Below are 17,148 nucleotides of genomic sequence, written 5' to 3' on the forward strand. Positions count from 1 at the left end.
GAAACAGCATATGTGGATAAGACTCGAAAAAATGAGACGGCTGATCTTTGGCATGAACGTCTTGGGCATGTGGGCTACAACAAGTTAAAGTAGATGATGGTGAAACACATAGTAAATGGGCTTCCTCAAATTGATATCCGAACAGATACAATATGTGCTGGATGTCAATTTGGAAAAGCTCACCAATTGTCATTCAAGGAGTCACAACATCAGTCCAAGACACCACTAGAGCTCATACACTCAGACGTCTTTGGCCCAGTGAAACAAACATCACTTGGAGGAATGAAGTATATGGTGACATTCATTGATGACTTCTCAAGGTATATGTGGGTTTACTTCATGAAGGAAAAGTCGGAGACTTTTCAGAAGTTTAAAGAGTTCAAGAAGAAGATAGAAAGTGAGCTCAATAATAAGATTAGGTGCTTACGCACAGATAATGGAGGAGAATATTTATCGACTGAGTTCAATATGTATCTTGAGAAGCACAAGATCAGAAGGCAATTAACTTGCCCTAATACTCCACAACAGAATGGAGTGGCAGAACGTAAGAATCGTCATCTTGCTGAAACTTGTCGAAGTATGCTTCATGGTAAGAATGTACCAGGAATATTTTAGGCCGAATGTATGAGGATGGCTTTATACGTGATTAACATACTCCCACAAACAAAGTTGGGACATATTTCACCGTATGAAAGATTATGGAAGATCAAGCCAACCATCAACCATCTCAAAGTTTTTGGATGTGTATGCTACATCTTCGTGCCAGATCATTTACGAAGCAAATTTGATAAGAAGGCAATTCGGTGCATTTTTGTCAGTTATGATGAATCAAGAAAAGGATGGAGATGTTGTGATCCAAATACTGGAAAGTGTCATACTTCAAGAAATGTGGTATTTGATGAAGCTTCTTCATGGTGGTCACCTCAAAAGATAGAGCTTCCAAAATCTCATGGATTAGAAGAAATTCAAGAAGAAATAGAAGAACGTAAAGAGCAAATAGTAGATCCAACTAAAGAAGGAGAAGAGTCGTACTCTAAGGAAATGAGTCCATGGAAAACTGGCGTGTATCAATCTGTATCCAAGGAGGTTCGTCCAAGCCAAATGGATGTCGAGGAGCATGAACAAGAATTACGGAGATCAACAAGAACGAGGCAACCTAATCCGAGGTATGCCAATGCTGCTCATGTGGATGAATCAATACCTATTGAGCCTTCTACTTATGAAGAAGCAGTACAAAGTCGAAAATGGCAGAAAGCGATGGAAGAAGAAATTAATGCACTAAAAGAAAACCAGACATGGAGTTTAGTTCCAAAGCCAAAAGATGTAAAACCAATATCTTGTAAATGGGTTTACAAGGTGAAGACTCGATCAGATGGCTCCATTGAAAGGTATAAAGCTCGACTTGTTGCTAGAGGTTTTTCTCAACAATATGGGCTGGATTATGAAGAAACGTTTAGTCCATGGCGAAGATCACAACAATTCGAGCTCTACTAGCTTTAGCCGCTAGCAAATCTTAGAAGTTGTGGCAGATGGATATCAAGAACGCTTTCTTACATGGAGAACTTGACAAAGACATTTATATGGAGCAACCAAGAGGCTTTGAGAACAAGTTCCATCCTGACCATGTCTGCAAATTAAAGAAAGCACTAGATGGCTTGAAGCAGGCTCCAAGAGCTTGGTACGGGAAAATTGGTGAGTTCTTGGTACAAAGTGGTTTCACAGTTGCTCCTTCAGATTCTAGTTTATTTGTGAAACAAGATCAAGAAAAACTAGCCATAGTGCTAGTATATGTGGATGACTTAATCATCACGGGAGATCACTATGAGGAGATCCAAAGAACAAGAGAGAATCTGTGTATCAGATTTCATATGAAGGAGCTTGGAGAACTCAAACATTTTCTTGGACTCGAAATAGAGCAGAAAAGAGAAGGATTATTTCTGGGACAACAAAAATATGCGCGAGATCTTTTACAAAAGTACGGAATGCTTAATTGCAAACCTATTTCAACCCCAATGGATCCGAATACAAAACTACGAGCAGATGAAGGAAAAAGTCTTCAAGATGTTACCATGTATCGAAAGATGGTCAGAAGTCTTATTTATCTCACACTAAGCCGGCCAGACATATCTTATGCAGTTGGAGTGGTTAGTCGATACATGAGCAATCCGAAGAAGCCTCACCTTGATGTTGTACGACGCATCTTAAGGTATGTTAAAGGTACTATTAACTTTGGCATTTTATATAAGAGAACAAAAGAATGTCGAGTGACTGGATATTGTGACGCCGATTACGCTGGAGACTATGATACACGACGGTCAACAACTGGATACATGTTTAGTATTGGATCAGGAGTAATATCATGGTGCAGCAAGAGACAACCAACAGTATCCTTGTCAAGCACTGAAGCAGAATATCGATCGGCATCATCAGTAACACAAGAAATTACATGGTTGAAACAACTAATGGATGATCTTCATCAATCAACAGACTATCAAGTAGAGCTTTTCTGCGATAACCTATCAGCTATTCGACTAGCAGAGAATCCAGTCTTTCATGCAAGAATAAAACATATAGAAGTGCACTATCACTATGTTCGCGAGAAGGTCCTTGAAGGGGAGATCAAGATGGTGCCAACAAAGACAGATGAACAAGTTGCAGATATATTCACCAAGAGTCTAAGTAAACCAAAGTTTGAAAAATTCAGAGAAGCACTTGGAATGATCTGCAAGTCATCAACGAAAGAAAATTTGCATTGAGGGGGAGTGTTAAAATGCAATGCAAATTTGGTATTATAAAAAAATATGGAATTTGTAGATGTATATATGTAAAATATCTAGATATTAATATGTATAAGAAAATATCTAGATATTAGAAAATAAAAGAAAAATCTAGAAAAGAAAAATATAGATATTTGTATAGAAATATCTAGATATTTATTTATCCATAGAAATATCTAGTTTCTAGAAACTTCCATGGAGTAGTATAAATATAGGTGATGATTTCATGTGTGAATCAAGTTGTGAAAAGAGTGAGTTGAGAAGTAGAGAAGAAGTAAGAAGTGAGAAGAGTGTGAGTAGAGAAGAAAAGCTTGTAAGTAAGTAATATTGTAATTGTATTTTGTATTAATAAAAGTATTCTTTGTTAAGTTTCCCGATTAAGCCTTAGTTTGTGTTTAAGTTCTTAGTGCACTTGTGTTGTTCTTATTATATGGTCGGCTCTGCCGCCTAAGTGATACATGGTCGGTTATACCGCCTGAATGATATATGATCGACACTGTCGCCTAAATACTATTGTGCACTAAGGATTCATAAAATTAAAGGCTAACCAACGTCAAAGTGTTAGTCTAGTGAGTGAGTATAACCTAGGTCCTCTATAGTGGGTGTGTTGGGCTCGTCGAAGCTTCCAACATATATAACGGCGCATTGTAAAGGCCTTAGCCAAAACGTACTGGCTACATAATTTTCTTCGTGAGCTTTCATATCCATATTTCTCCGCTACTCTCATCTACTATGATAATATTGGTTTTGTTTACCGCTCCTCCAACCCGGTTCAGGACCAGTAGACGAAATATATTGACATCAAGATTCACTTTGTTTCGGATCCAAGCTACTTTCTAGTTACAATAGACATCTTCACCAAAGACCTAATATCTGTGTTATTTGATGAATTTCCTCTCAGTTTGAGCAATCATTCTTCTCACGCTCCAACTAGGTGGCTATTGTTGGAGTAAATTGATTAATTGGTCAAATTAGTATGATAATAAAAGTGCATGGTTATTGTTTTGGTTAATTAATTATTTAGTCAGTATGTTACGTTTGTTAGTTTAATGTTTAAGTGATGTTTGGAGTCTTTAGTTTGTAGTTGGAAGTAGTAATGCTAGTTGACCGAGTATTACGTATTAAAATAGACATTGAGGTTAGTGGGAGTTAGATGAGGTATTTTGTTCCTACTTTTATGTTGCATGTTTATATCTGTAAGGCTATTTATAGCTTATATCCCTTCAATAAAATAACAGTAGCTTTTGGTTTCATTTTATTATTACTCCTTTCTGTTGTAAAACACAAACACAGCCGCATATTCTTATTCTACATACTTCTATTTTCATTAGTTAGGGACTTGTTACCAACACTTGGTATCAGAGCTTGGTAGCAGCTTCAACTTAGATCATGTTGTTGCTCGTGATAAGAAACTAAACCGGGGACGAGAAAGCTGTAGAACCCGTGGCCAGGGTTGTTTTCTTGGGTGGTAGAAGAGTTTTTTTTGAGCAATTTGATCACAAAGTTGAAGCTGTGAAAGGTGTTCCGAGGTTCCATTGAAAGTATCAAAGATTGTACTTTTGTAGCTGTCAAGGGTGTTGTTGGGAGCTGTTAAGAAGGGGTTGATTGAGGTGTTAAGTTGCTGTCTTTTAAGCTCTCAAAAGGCTGAAAAAATATGGCGTTAGTTCCGGCCAGAGATGGAAGTTCTTTGACATATCATGTACCAATTTTAACAGCTACAAACTACCCTATGTGGGGCTGTCAAGGTGAAGGCAATCATGGATGCTTATGGAATATTGGAAACGGTGGAACCAAGGATGTTAGGTGCGGAAATTGATCCGGAAAAATCAAAGCGAGCACTTGCCTTCTTATTTCAAGCGATTCCCGAAGAAATGGTGTTGCAAATGGCGAGTTATACCTATCCAAAACAAGTATGGGACGGTTTGAAAACGCGTTACTTGGGGGTGGATCGAGTGAGATCGGCTCGACTTGCAACCTTGAAAAGGGAGCTTGAAGGTTTGAAGATGAAAGAGGGAGAATCGGTTGATGAGTTTGCTACAAAATTAACCGGTTTGGCTTCAAAAGCAAGGAGCTTAGATTATGAGCTTGAAGAGGTAGACTTGGTGAAAAGGTTACTTGATTCTATGCCTATGTCATTTCTCCAAATTGTGGCTTCAACTGAGCAATGTTTCATGTTGGATGAGATGTTATTTGATGAAGCGGTTGGAAGGTTGATGGCGTATGAAGAACGAATCAAATGAACCGATAGAATGGATGGTATTCAAGGTGGTTTGTTGTTGGCTAGTCATGAGAAGACACACGGGTGTAATCATTATAGCGGCGGGAGTTCTAACCAAGATGACTATGGACGTGACCGGGGAAAAGGTCGGGGGTCCGGGAAGAGTCGAGAAGGTGGTGAACGGATCCGGGATAAAAGCCGCGTGAAATGTTACGGGTGTGGAGAACTTGGTCACTATCGTCATGAATGTCCTACACGTGAGAAGAAAGCTAATTTGGATGAGGAGGAACATGCATTACTATGATTAATCAATTAGGGTGGTGATTGTTGGAATAAATTGATTAATTGGTCAAATTAGTATGATAATAAAAGTGCATGGTTATTGTTTTGGTTAATTAATTATTTAGTCAGTATGTTACGTTTGTTAGTTTAATGTTTAAGTGATGTTTGGAGTCTTTAGTTTGTAGTTGGAAGTAGTAATGCTAGTTGACCGAGTATTACGTATTAAAATAGACGTTGAGGTTAGTGGGAGTTAGATGAGGTATTTTGTTCCTACTTTTATGTTGCACGTTTATATCTGTAAGGCTATTTATAGCTTATATCCCTTCAATAGAATAACAGTAGCTTTTGGTTTCATTTTATTATTACTCTTTTCTGTTGTAAAACACAAACACAGCCGCATATTCTTATTCTACATACTTCTATTTTCATTAGTTAGGGACTTGTTACCAACAGCTATTACCGGCCTTTAATAATTAATATTAATATAGATAACGAATACTACTGTTAGGCCCATTTACTGTTTAGGGTTAACTCTTTGAATTGTCTACTTTTGAGACATAAACTTATCTTCCAATTTCCTTATTACCAAAGAGGACAAATAGGAAGCCCACTTCCATTTTCTTTCTGTTAATTTTCCCGCATCTTGAATATTACGACCCCGTATATGGGACTCATTTGTGTACTCCTTTTAATAGTAGGTGGATACGATGAAGACAATGTTAAAAGACGTTGTATGCACCGGCAAGGCGGCAAGAGATAGTTGGGATACCAACAAGAAGCGAGTATATTGAAAATGGTTGTATCATTTAGGTTGGGCCTAAATTTACTTCCTCCGTTGAACTTGTCGGCCCAAATTATCAGAGGGGAACAGGGGATCATTTAAAGTTGTGAATATAAATAATTTATGATTTTCTATTATTAACCGTTAGAGCTATAAATGCTCTTAGCAAGAATAGGTTCGTAGTCAAGTAGGGCCTAAATGCCTAATCCATTAAGGAAAGAAAAAAACTCAACCTTCAAAGAATATATATATATATATATATATATATATATATATTTTTTTTTTTTTTTTTTTTTTTTTTGCGAAAAAAACGAAAACTTGTATAGATAACGAAGACGTTTTTCAATAGAAAACGTCTTCAACCAAAAGTACAAGAATGAAACCGATGAGGCTCGAACCTAGAAATCGGTAAAACAAACTATCTATAACCGAGCCGCACCTAATGAAACCAACCTTAACAGAACAAAAAAATACAACATACCAACAAGAATCCGACCACGATATCAACACACATAGGCTAAAAACATAATCGTGCGAATCAACAACCCGGGCGATAAAAAACCCAAAAGAACCTATGGACCCGCATTTTTCAATTTACCATCAATGATCTCCCAATTAATACTTTTGCCTGAACGATTATTAATCTTGAAGGTAAGCGCACTTGAAGATCCATCGTCAACCACGTTCGAAGAACTTCCACACCGATTAGCAACTTGAGGATCCATAAACAAATTTTGGATCGCTTCTCCGTAATCCAAATCGTCGCCATAATCATTAAGAGAATAGGAACACGAAACGTCTTTATCTTTAGTCCTTTTCGAATTCTTACAAACGCCTTCACCTTGATTATTTGCTTTTTTCCGAGTATCCAATTCGTCCTCATCCTTTGAATCACCCAAGTTCGACATTCTGTTCATAAGCTCAACAAAACCCATATATTTATCAACCTTCAAAGATTATACTTAAAAAGTAGTAAGGTAGTTATTAAGGTGATTTTTCATCATATACAAACAGATAATATATGATTTATTCTAAATTCTTAAGCATAGACTTAAGGCTATATTTATAAAACTCCAATAATTTAACCAAAGCTTGACATAATGATATACGGTGGATAGAAAGTTAAAAAAAACGAAATGTTTTTAATTTAAAAGGATGATATTTCACAAACAATTGAAAGATAATAAAAGGGATAAGGTTTTTATAATGTGAATAGTCACAATTGAGTTTATATTCATACAAAATACAAAAAATATATATCATCCTTTGCATTTATCGAAGTGAAGTTACACGTAAAAATAAAAACCACGTACCCTTTTCAAATTATCTATATATACCATATAACATTCTTAGTACTACAACTCTTATGTTTAATTCCCATTATAACCACTTTAATAACCGGAAAACCTGTTTATTCCTTTACTAAATGAAAATAACACTCTTGCCAAATATTCAAAACACTAGCTTAAACATGGAGCCAAGACAAATCTTAGCTCAACCAACTCGATCAAGTAAGTTTGCGAGCATTTCGAACGCTTAGAAGCTTGATATCGTCAATGACCGGCCCACAAAGTGAAGAAAAATCGTCACTTCTCATCGTGTAAAAAGTACTATAGAACATAATTCTAGTTCTGGTACTCGTTGCCACAAACTTAAGAACCGCGCGCTTAAATCCTCCTTTACCCTTCGATTCATAAGGCACCTTCAAAGTATCTTTATTTGCGAATGCTTCAACAACCATAGAACCTGCACACGCGTTACTAGCATCTCCAACGCTGAAGAAAAGCTGGTAAGTCTTCCCAACTATCGTTCTAGCAACTTGCGCTATTGCACTTTCCTTCCCTGCTACAAGTTCGACTGCCCGCTTTCCTTGTGGGACCGAGAAATGGGCCGAGTCAATGTACTTTACGGCTTTAAGTGACTCGACCATCCAAGCTGGCAGTGGTGAGTGGTCATCTTCAATATTAGGTGGTACCAACACACCCCATGTTGTGTTTGGGAATATATATGGTCCTTCTTCAAATCCTCCATTTTTCAATATATTGTCTGCATCAATTTCCTTATTAAACATACATATCATTTTCACATTGTACAAAAAACTTTAAATAATAATATCCTATAAAAGGACATGACATTATATGATATAAATAGATGATGTGCCAATTTTGCAACCACAAGACTCTGCTTGATTCATCAATGTCACTACATACACGTGGATTTTGGAAGGCATATATACATTAATTGAAGTGCTGGATTTTGCAATTGAACTATAATTGCCACTTGCATATCATATGGGTCGATATTCAATGCAATAACCAGTAATAGTAAAATGACTCCACTTCCTCTGATTAGAGCATAAAAACATATTTTTTAAAAACGACAGGAAAAAAAAAAATGAAAAAGTTTTTTTGGCGTCTGTAGAGGGATTTTGGACAGAAACGCCAAAAAAGACATAGGGAGGAACTTCGGTGGGGTGGGGACTGGAGAAACACTGAAATTCAATGTTCTTGATGGGAAATGTTCGCATGCTCTTATGTACTACGAGGTATTTCATTTTGCTCGGGGTCCATTCTATCAATTTTATGAGCTATGTTCAATAAATAAAAGTAGACTTTATGTCACCAGCTATATTAGGTATTTTTTTAAATTGAATCCTCAATAAATAAATGGACATTGGGTATATTTTTTGATCATTTTTAAATATTGAGCCATTATGCGACTGCACACTTTGTACGCTCTAATATCCGGCTCTGATTTTGCTAAAAGTTAAGATTCATTGGCTTAGTTATGTAATGTAAAAATAAGGAGTAATTAATTACCTCGTGATGGTTTAGGAGGGTATAAAGTTTTGATAGCGATAGAATCAATAAGCGGACCACAAGCAGGATCCTCTTCAACACCAGGATTATGCAACTTAATTGTAACAGTACTAAACTCTGCTTGAAACGCCCAAGCGTATGAGTCCCATCCGCTACTACTATACAATGTCTGCATCGGTAACACCCCGAAATCAGGTGTTACCGACACATTCAACGTCTCTTCTTGAGCACATGTTCGAGCGGCACTAAACGTGAGGGAATAATACATTCCTTTAGTTACGTTTATGTTCTGCTCGATAGTTGCTTCGTTTCCCAGCCTAACTGCAAAGGCTCCTTCAGGGACTACTAGTAACATGTCACCTTGTTTTTGGCCCGATTTAATGTACTCCACGAAACCAAAAGTCTTCCACCCTGGTATCGCGTCGTGTTTTAACACCTCCGAGCCTTTCATGTCTGAGGGCTTCGGCCCGAGCTCGAAATTCCCATTATATAATAATCCTGAAATATGAACCACAAATTCATATAAAACTTTATATTGAACCAAACAAATATTGATTTGGAGATTAACAAATGTATGTGAAATGCGTTGTTAGTAAGTTTTATCATATCATGTATTACCACTAAAGAAAATAGGTAAATGGATAAGGTTCTTCTTATTCATGCTATACGAAAAGAGCGATTATATTATTAATTCAGATGTATATAGTTTTACTGAATCTTCTTATTACCGTTCATTGCAAAATATGATGATAGTGTAGTATCAACACTAATGAAATACAATACACATTATCCTGGAAACAAGTATAGCCTAAAATTTTACAAATATTAATATTTACTAATGTAAAACATGTACTCCCCGTAATTTAAAATTTTAAACTTTACTTACTGATCTCTCCGTCACACTATAAATGTCCACATTTGATTTTCAAAATTAACGTAAAAAGATTTTAAAAATCAAATGTTGACACTTATAGTGGAACAGATGGAGTATATTATTACTCCGTATTACATATTTAACCCGATCTAATGTACGTACTCTAATAGTGTATGATCTATAAAATTCTCAATTATTTGTTATGTACTCGACGTGTAACATCAATAAAATAAAAGTTTACGTTAAAATAAAATTCGATATAATGTTAACACTATTGTGCTTTGAATCTAATAATCTTTTTCTCTTGCGGTATTAAATAATGGTAACGACTAAATTCTGTGATCCACATTATTTCATTCGAATTCAAGACAGGGTGGCGTGAGCATGTGCCCACCCACGTGTGGGTGCAGACTTCTTACATACAAACATCTGATACGTCGGCTGCAAACTTAATGGTCTGTAAACTTTTTATATGGGGAGTGATTAATGCACCACCTGTTTTTAGCCGTACTCATCAAAGGTGCTTTACAGTGTTGTACAGTACAATACTGTAAAACACATTTGGTGGTGTACGGCTAAAAATAAGTGGTGTATGAATCAACACCCAATATATATGTATATAATATAATTTGCTTTTCACTATTAGTACTTCGTAGTCTATATAGTAAGTATTTTTTATTCTATAATATTTAACATTATGAAAGTATATAGATTGTATTTAAACTTATTTTTGCTATTCATTATCTTAAAAAAAAATGTTATCTTAAATCAATTCGTCAAGATAAATATTTAAGTTCGCCCTAAATGTGAACAACATTATAAAGTTAGACATTTATAAATTGGTGTGACTAATAAAATTTTACATTTGACCTTTTCAAAGTCTTTTTTCAATAGAGTGGAGAAGTATAATTTTGGTAAACGCATTTTTTTTTTTTTTTTTACAGTTGTTAGGATCACTCAGGAGACTTAACCACCCACGCGTTCATCTCCTACTCAGTTATACCCGCCTCCAACTGTATGTCCAGGAGGAAACTCGCACCAATCTCATACAGGGCATGGACGGTCTCCCCCCCCCCCCCCCCCCCCCAACCCCCCAAACGCGATGTGGGAAATGTGTCATGGATGGAACCTCATGGCAGGGATGAAATTGTGGGTTAATATGTAGTCAACGTGGATCGAAACCCTGACCTCCCCTAAAGGAGGCAGGCCACCAAACGCTGTATGGAATACTATTGTATACTAGTGTATTAATTATTAATTTAAATTTAACAATTAGTGGAGTCTATTATTCTTTATGCAATAATAACTAGGAAGGGTTGCGTTTAAGGATGACAATACTTATCTAATCCAGTGGTACATGATTCACTCGATTCATAATGAATATGAATAATCTAGATATGAATATGGATATGAATAAATCTAAATAAATATTGATATGAATACAAATTTTCATCTATGAATATATCCGTTAACACTCAAAATTTATAAATAAATAATACATAAATATAGAAATATGCAAACACATTTACTATTACAAACCCTACAAAAATGTGCTTTAGTGACAAGGTTATTAGTCACTGATAACACTAAATTGGTCACTAAATCAAATTAGTGACTAAAACATGTTGGTCACTTCTCGTCACTATAGATCATCACAAAACATAATAGGAGACCAAAATACTAAAATTGGTCACTATAGTGACCATTCGTTTGGTCACTAATATCGTATAGTGACAAAATTTATTGATGACTTTTTAAATGGCACTAATAACATTATTATTGACAGAATAAGAAGTCTTCGGTTAAAGATCGTCACAAACAGGAATGGCAATGGATGTCTGATTCATCGGATATCCATCCGATCTGATCCATTAGATGGATATGGATTATCTAAACAGATGATAAATGGAAATGTATATAGATGATGTGAAAAATTAATTGATCGGGTATGGATGACAAATTATCATCCATGGATATATCCATTTACCACCCGGTATACATATATACATATAAACATATACATAGTTACTTAATCATATGCATATATATTTAAATATCCTTATATGTGTACACTATAAACTATTAAAATATTATCGAAAATATAAATTGTGAAGATACAACTATGTGAATAGTATTAAATTCATATATCTTACATATATTACACATCTTTGTTAAAAATATTTTAATGATTTCATTTCATAATAGGAATACTTTTAGAAAAAACTTATCATCCAACAGATACCCGCTAACCCGTTTAATCCAACGGATATGAATATGTTTGGATGAATTATATTTAAATGGATGTGGATATGAATTTTGAAAATTAAACGGAAGTGAATATGGATATATGCGCACCCGATGCATATCAGATCCATTGTCATCTCTAGTCACAAACAACCATTTTCCTTGTAGTGAAATGCATTTACACATACATTTTGATTGGAACCATATAATGAATTATTATTATTATGATACGTTACAATAAAACACGTATATCTAATCAAATAAACTTACAAATTAAACATTTAAACTGTCACGGTCTATGTTTAATGTGGTTAATTTAACATATTGTATTATAACTTCGAAAAAGATTACATGTTCTAGTATATAGATATTAATTATGTCTTATTATATACACATACATTTTTACTATATTGCATTTTTTTTTATCACATATTAAAAAATATTATAAAATTTTTTTAATATCCAATGAATATGTATGAACTCGTTTAATTTAATGGATATGGATATAGATGGATAAATTAATTAAATGTATGTGGATATGAATATGATTGAACAAAAACAAAATGAATATAACATGGATATGACATCATTCGATATATATATCCGATCTATTGTGTTGCGTCTAGAATAAAATAAATAATACCGAGTACATTATACTACTTTTAATGATTTAAGTACGTAAATGTAGTATATCTAAAAGCATGGTGTAAACAGGATATGTGGTTATCCGGCCAACTCCCATAATTGATGAAACATTGTAGTATTTCTGGTAACATCTTTTTCATTTGTTGCACCATATATATATTTATGATAAAACCTATAATAATATATAAGTATAATATACTTATTAACTAATGATGAAACAATCATCATTTCATTCAAAAGATAATAAAAGTTAAGCTACTCAAATTATGATTTTACCAATTGTTGGTATTAATGCTTAATCTCTTCTTAAGGGAAATTAATTAGCAAAGCTCGAAAGAGGTGCAAATATGGATTCATTTCAAGACCTCAAGTAGATAGATAATTAGTTTAATCAAATTTGTTTTAATTCGTGTAAAAATAATGTGATTTGCTTTTAGCGGATTCAACTCATTTATTGTAATAACTATATTACTATTCGCACTTGACCAATTAATTAAAACTCAAATTTCCCATTTCTATAAAACGAGCTAGAATTCATGCATTTAGAATTAGCAAAACTTATGTGACAATTTAATAATCCACCTATTAATTACAGAGTAATATAAATACAACAAATTAACAAATGTGCCACACTTGACATAGTTGACAAATTATACTTGCAGGATCCAACTTTGTAAAAGCCCATAATTAATCTCTCTTTCGGCACTCTAACTACACCACATTATGCTAATTGATCTTCTACTTAATACTAATTAATTATTGTGTATCATGTTAAATTAAAAAATTTAGATTACCGTCGGTGACAGCAACGGCGGTGTAGATGGTGGCACATAGCAGCAATGCCGCCAGCACGGTGGTTGCTTCCATTATTGAACCTCTGTACATTTGGAGAGAGAATGAAAAGCTAGAGTAGAAGGATAAACTTGAATTTGGAATGAATACAAGGTAAGCCGATTATAGGTTTATATGCATGCAAATACGTATAAATGCCCTCATTTTTCAAGATATTAACATAAGTACCACAAATGAAGAAAATAGTTTGATTGTAGGAATTTATACTAGGAAATGAAATATTTGGTTGTCATATACTTAATTTGTGTGTGAGATATAATCAAATTACATTACTTTGTTAAAGAAATTGAACAAATTGTACTTTAGTCTTAAAATATGTTTGTAAAGTGATATAAAGGTGAAGTCAAAGTTAAATATTAATAATTTTATAAGTTTTGTCAGAATGAATGTTATTTACAAATCTTTTTTACTGAAGTGTTAAGTTGAAAATAATCTGAAGAAATTAATAATAATTAGTTTATGTCATTTTATATCGCTCTAAATTCATATTTGAAAATTTAATTTTGAGTTGATTCATTATTTAGTAAGCGTGTGAGAGCACAAATTTATAGAGGTTGGCGAATATGTGATTGTTATACATTTAAGTTGTATGTAGAACTACTACATCATTGATTAAAACACAAGTCAAGACTTATTTTACAATGTTTTAATATTTTTATAATAATAGAGAACAAATCAAAACTCGTATATATATATATATATATATATATATATATATATATATATATATATATATATATATATATATATATATATATATATATATATATATATATATATATATTGAAAGGATCAGGAGCGAACTTTTGATCGGAGAGAAACCATATAACTAAAGCAAAAACAAAGCACGATGTAACGTGAAAAGTCAAATAGATTATGATTTGAATTTTGAAGAAATTGTTGACTTTTTTCCTCAAACTTTTGACTCACGAATTTGAGCTCAAATCTAAAAGTAAGAATTTGAAATTTTGCAGATAGATTCGTGAGCTGAATCCTAACATATGTACGTTTTTACTTTTTGTCATAGCTTGAATTTGATACATGCATCTACCATATGCACCTAAAATATATCCATAACTATTAGCGTTGTTAAGTTCTGCTGTTGTTATTCTTCAATCAATCACAACATAGTTAGTGCCCACTACAAAACTTTTATTAAAAGTTGAAACACGAGCCATTTGTACATGCTTCTGTTGGTAGACAGGAAAAAAATCAATGTTCAGTCTGTGCACAGACTGAACTCAATCTGTGATAAATTGGACTCAATCTGCCACAGATTGATTTCAATATGTTCACAGATTGAGTTCAATCTGTCACAGACTAGTTCAACTTATGACAGATTGAGTTTAATTTGCCACAAACTGAACTCAGTATGCCCACGGATTGAGTTTCAATCTATCACAGATGGAGTTCAATCTGTCACGGATTGAGTTATGTTTGTGGACAATTGAGTTCAGCCTCTGGATAGATTGAGGGCAGACTGTACTTAGTCTATGTCACGTGAATAAAAAAAATATTTTTTTCAATCTCCCCACAAACTGAAGTTCAGTCTCTCCATAATCTGTAGTTCATTCTGTCAGATTCTCTCCATCTCGTTACCTAAGTTATCTCTAGATCCTCATATCCATCTCGTGTTTACTTAAGCCTTGTTTTTCGTTTTATTTTTTAGTTCATGTAGTTTTCTTCGGGTGGTTTTGTTTCTCTTGGGGTGGTCTTTTCTTAGACCTACCCTCCTCTGTACCTTGTCTTTTTTTTAATATAATTCATGCTTTTCGAAAAAAAAAAAAAAAAAATATCCACATCACCTAAAGTAGAAAAGATAATTTTATATACCATTTAAATTCGTATACTTTTTCATGTATATCAAATTTCCCTTAAAAATCATCACGGTAACTTAATATGAACCATATATTAAATTATTTGTATTTTTATGAACGACAATATTAACATCGAATGCTCCCATTTGTCACCCACACACGCGTTACGGCATTAGGAAAAAAATCCAATTTGCGACGACGTTGGCATTACCATTGATGGTTGGGAAAACCCCCTAGAGACCTTTCCAAATCACATTGATGTTGGCAGTACCATCAAAAATTGAAAACTCTCTTCTTGAAATGAGAATAGAACCTGAGTTGGCAGTACCCCAAGTTGGAACTCACCCTCATACCATTCAAGTCAAGCGTAGGTGATTTAATTTGTATGTATAGATTTTGAATTTTCAAAAAATATTAATTTATATGTTTAATATATTTAAAGAATCATTTGTTGAATTTGATCTACATTTAGCAATTCGAGCTTACATAATATACAAATGTTATTTTAAATATAAGTATCTATAAAAATAAAATGATATATTTAAACTGCCTATATATATATATATATATATATATATATATATATATATATATATATATATATATATATATATATATATATATATATATATATATATATATATATATATATATATATTCCTGAAAGGCGAAAAGCATTATATTAGATGAACATTAAGAGTACAAGATTACACATGAAAACATAAGAATGCATGGAACCAATGCTTTATAAAGAACCCCGAAAACGAAATAACCTAAACATGACTGTTACGAACAACTCCTATGATTTAACCCTGATCATCATACACATTAGGATGAAGAAGTCATGTGTTCCAATCGAGTTGCACTTTCTTCTCACGCGATGAGATCCAAAGATACTTTTTAATTGAATTTCGTTTAGCACCATAGGGATACTCTAATATTTCTTTTCAAAGATCTTAAGGTTCCTATTTTTCCATAGAACATACCCTCTAATCCATTTCTTTTCAAACATTTATATATTTATTTAAGTCTATTTTTTTATTTTTAATTATATAATTCATAAATGCTTTAATTATCAGAGTAAATCACATTGATAATAAAAACAATTTATTCGTGTTTAACTTACTTTACATTATTTTTAACAACAAGGTATTGATGTTTGGTGGTGACCTGACTTCTCACAAGGGGTTCATGGGTTCGAACCTCATGTACTGCAAAATATTTTTCTTAAGGTTATAGGTCTCAGATGTCTTGCATTCGAGCCTCACTCAAAGTGGTTTTACCACACGTGATGCCTATATAAATTTGTCGTGGTGGTTTTGATAAACATTAAAACATGAATATAAACGTCAAATTTCATTACTTGATCAATGTTCATACAAAAATGATGAAAATAATAAAAAAGGGGAATGGAGGCTAAGGTGTTAGTGTGAAAGGTTATCCCTAAAATGGAAAATGGGATACTTTTATATGTTAAGGAAATAATGTACATAATTGGCTTATTTAACGGGACTAGCGGGATTTTGATCCGTTAAGTTAATGAAGGGGCATTTTGTTTTACGAGAATACAAATTACATCAACTAGATGCTAGACCTAACAGGCTTCCTCCAAGCGATAGGATTGTAATAGTATGTCTCAGGAAATGATGTGGGTGATTTCAACATCGCGTTTGGATCTCGTCACTTATTTCTAACCGTCGTTAATATAAATTACATTATTTCAACTATTATAATGACCGTAGGTGACACAATAATTGATTAATAGTTAAATAAAGTTCAATCTGAATCAGTATACCTTATTTGCATATATTAATAAATAAATAAATAAATAAATAAATA

The 17,148-nt window shown here is 33.5% G+C and overlaps 1 protein-coding gene across 1 annotated transcript; it reads right to left on the minus strand.

Moving 5' to 3' along the window:
* Nucleotides 1–7,324: 7,324 nt before the first annotated feature.
* Nucleotides 7,325–13,558, minus strand: LOC139864333 (BIIDXI-like protein At5g11420). The gene is made up of 3 exons (XM_071852913.1): nt 13,435–13,558; nt 8,878–9,375; nt 7,325–8,104 (listed from the first exon to the last, which is right to left on the minus strand). The coding sequence occupies exons 1-3, from the start codon at nt 13,523–13,525 to the stop codon at nt 7,566–7,568; spliced, it is 1,128 nt and encodes a 375-aa protein (XP_071709014.1). The 5' UTR covers nt 13,526–13,558; the 3' UTR covers nt 7,325–7,565.
* Between the last annotated feature and the right edge of the window lie 3,590 nt (nt 13,559–17,148).

Source organism: Rutidosis leptorrhynchoides, chromosome 1 (genome assembly GCF_046630445.1).
Source record: "Rutidosis leptorrhynchoides isolate AG116_Rl617_1_P2 chromosome 1, CSIRO_AGI_Rlap_v1, whole genome shotgun sequence".
Lineage (NCBI taxonomy): Eukaryota > Viridiplantae > Streptophyta > Magnoliopsida > Asterales > Asteraceae > Rutidosis > Rutidosis leptorrhynchoides.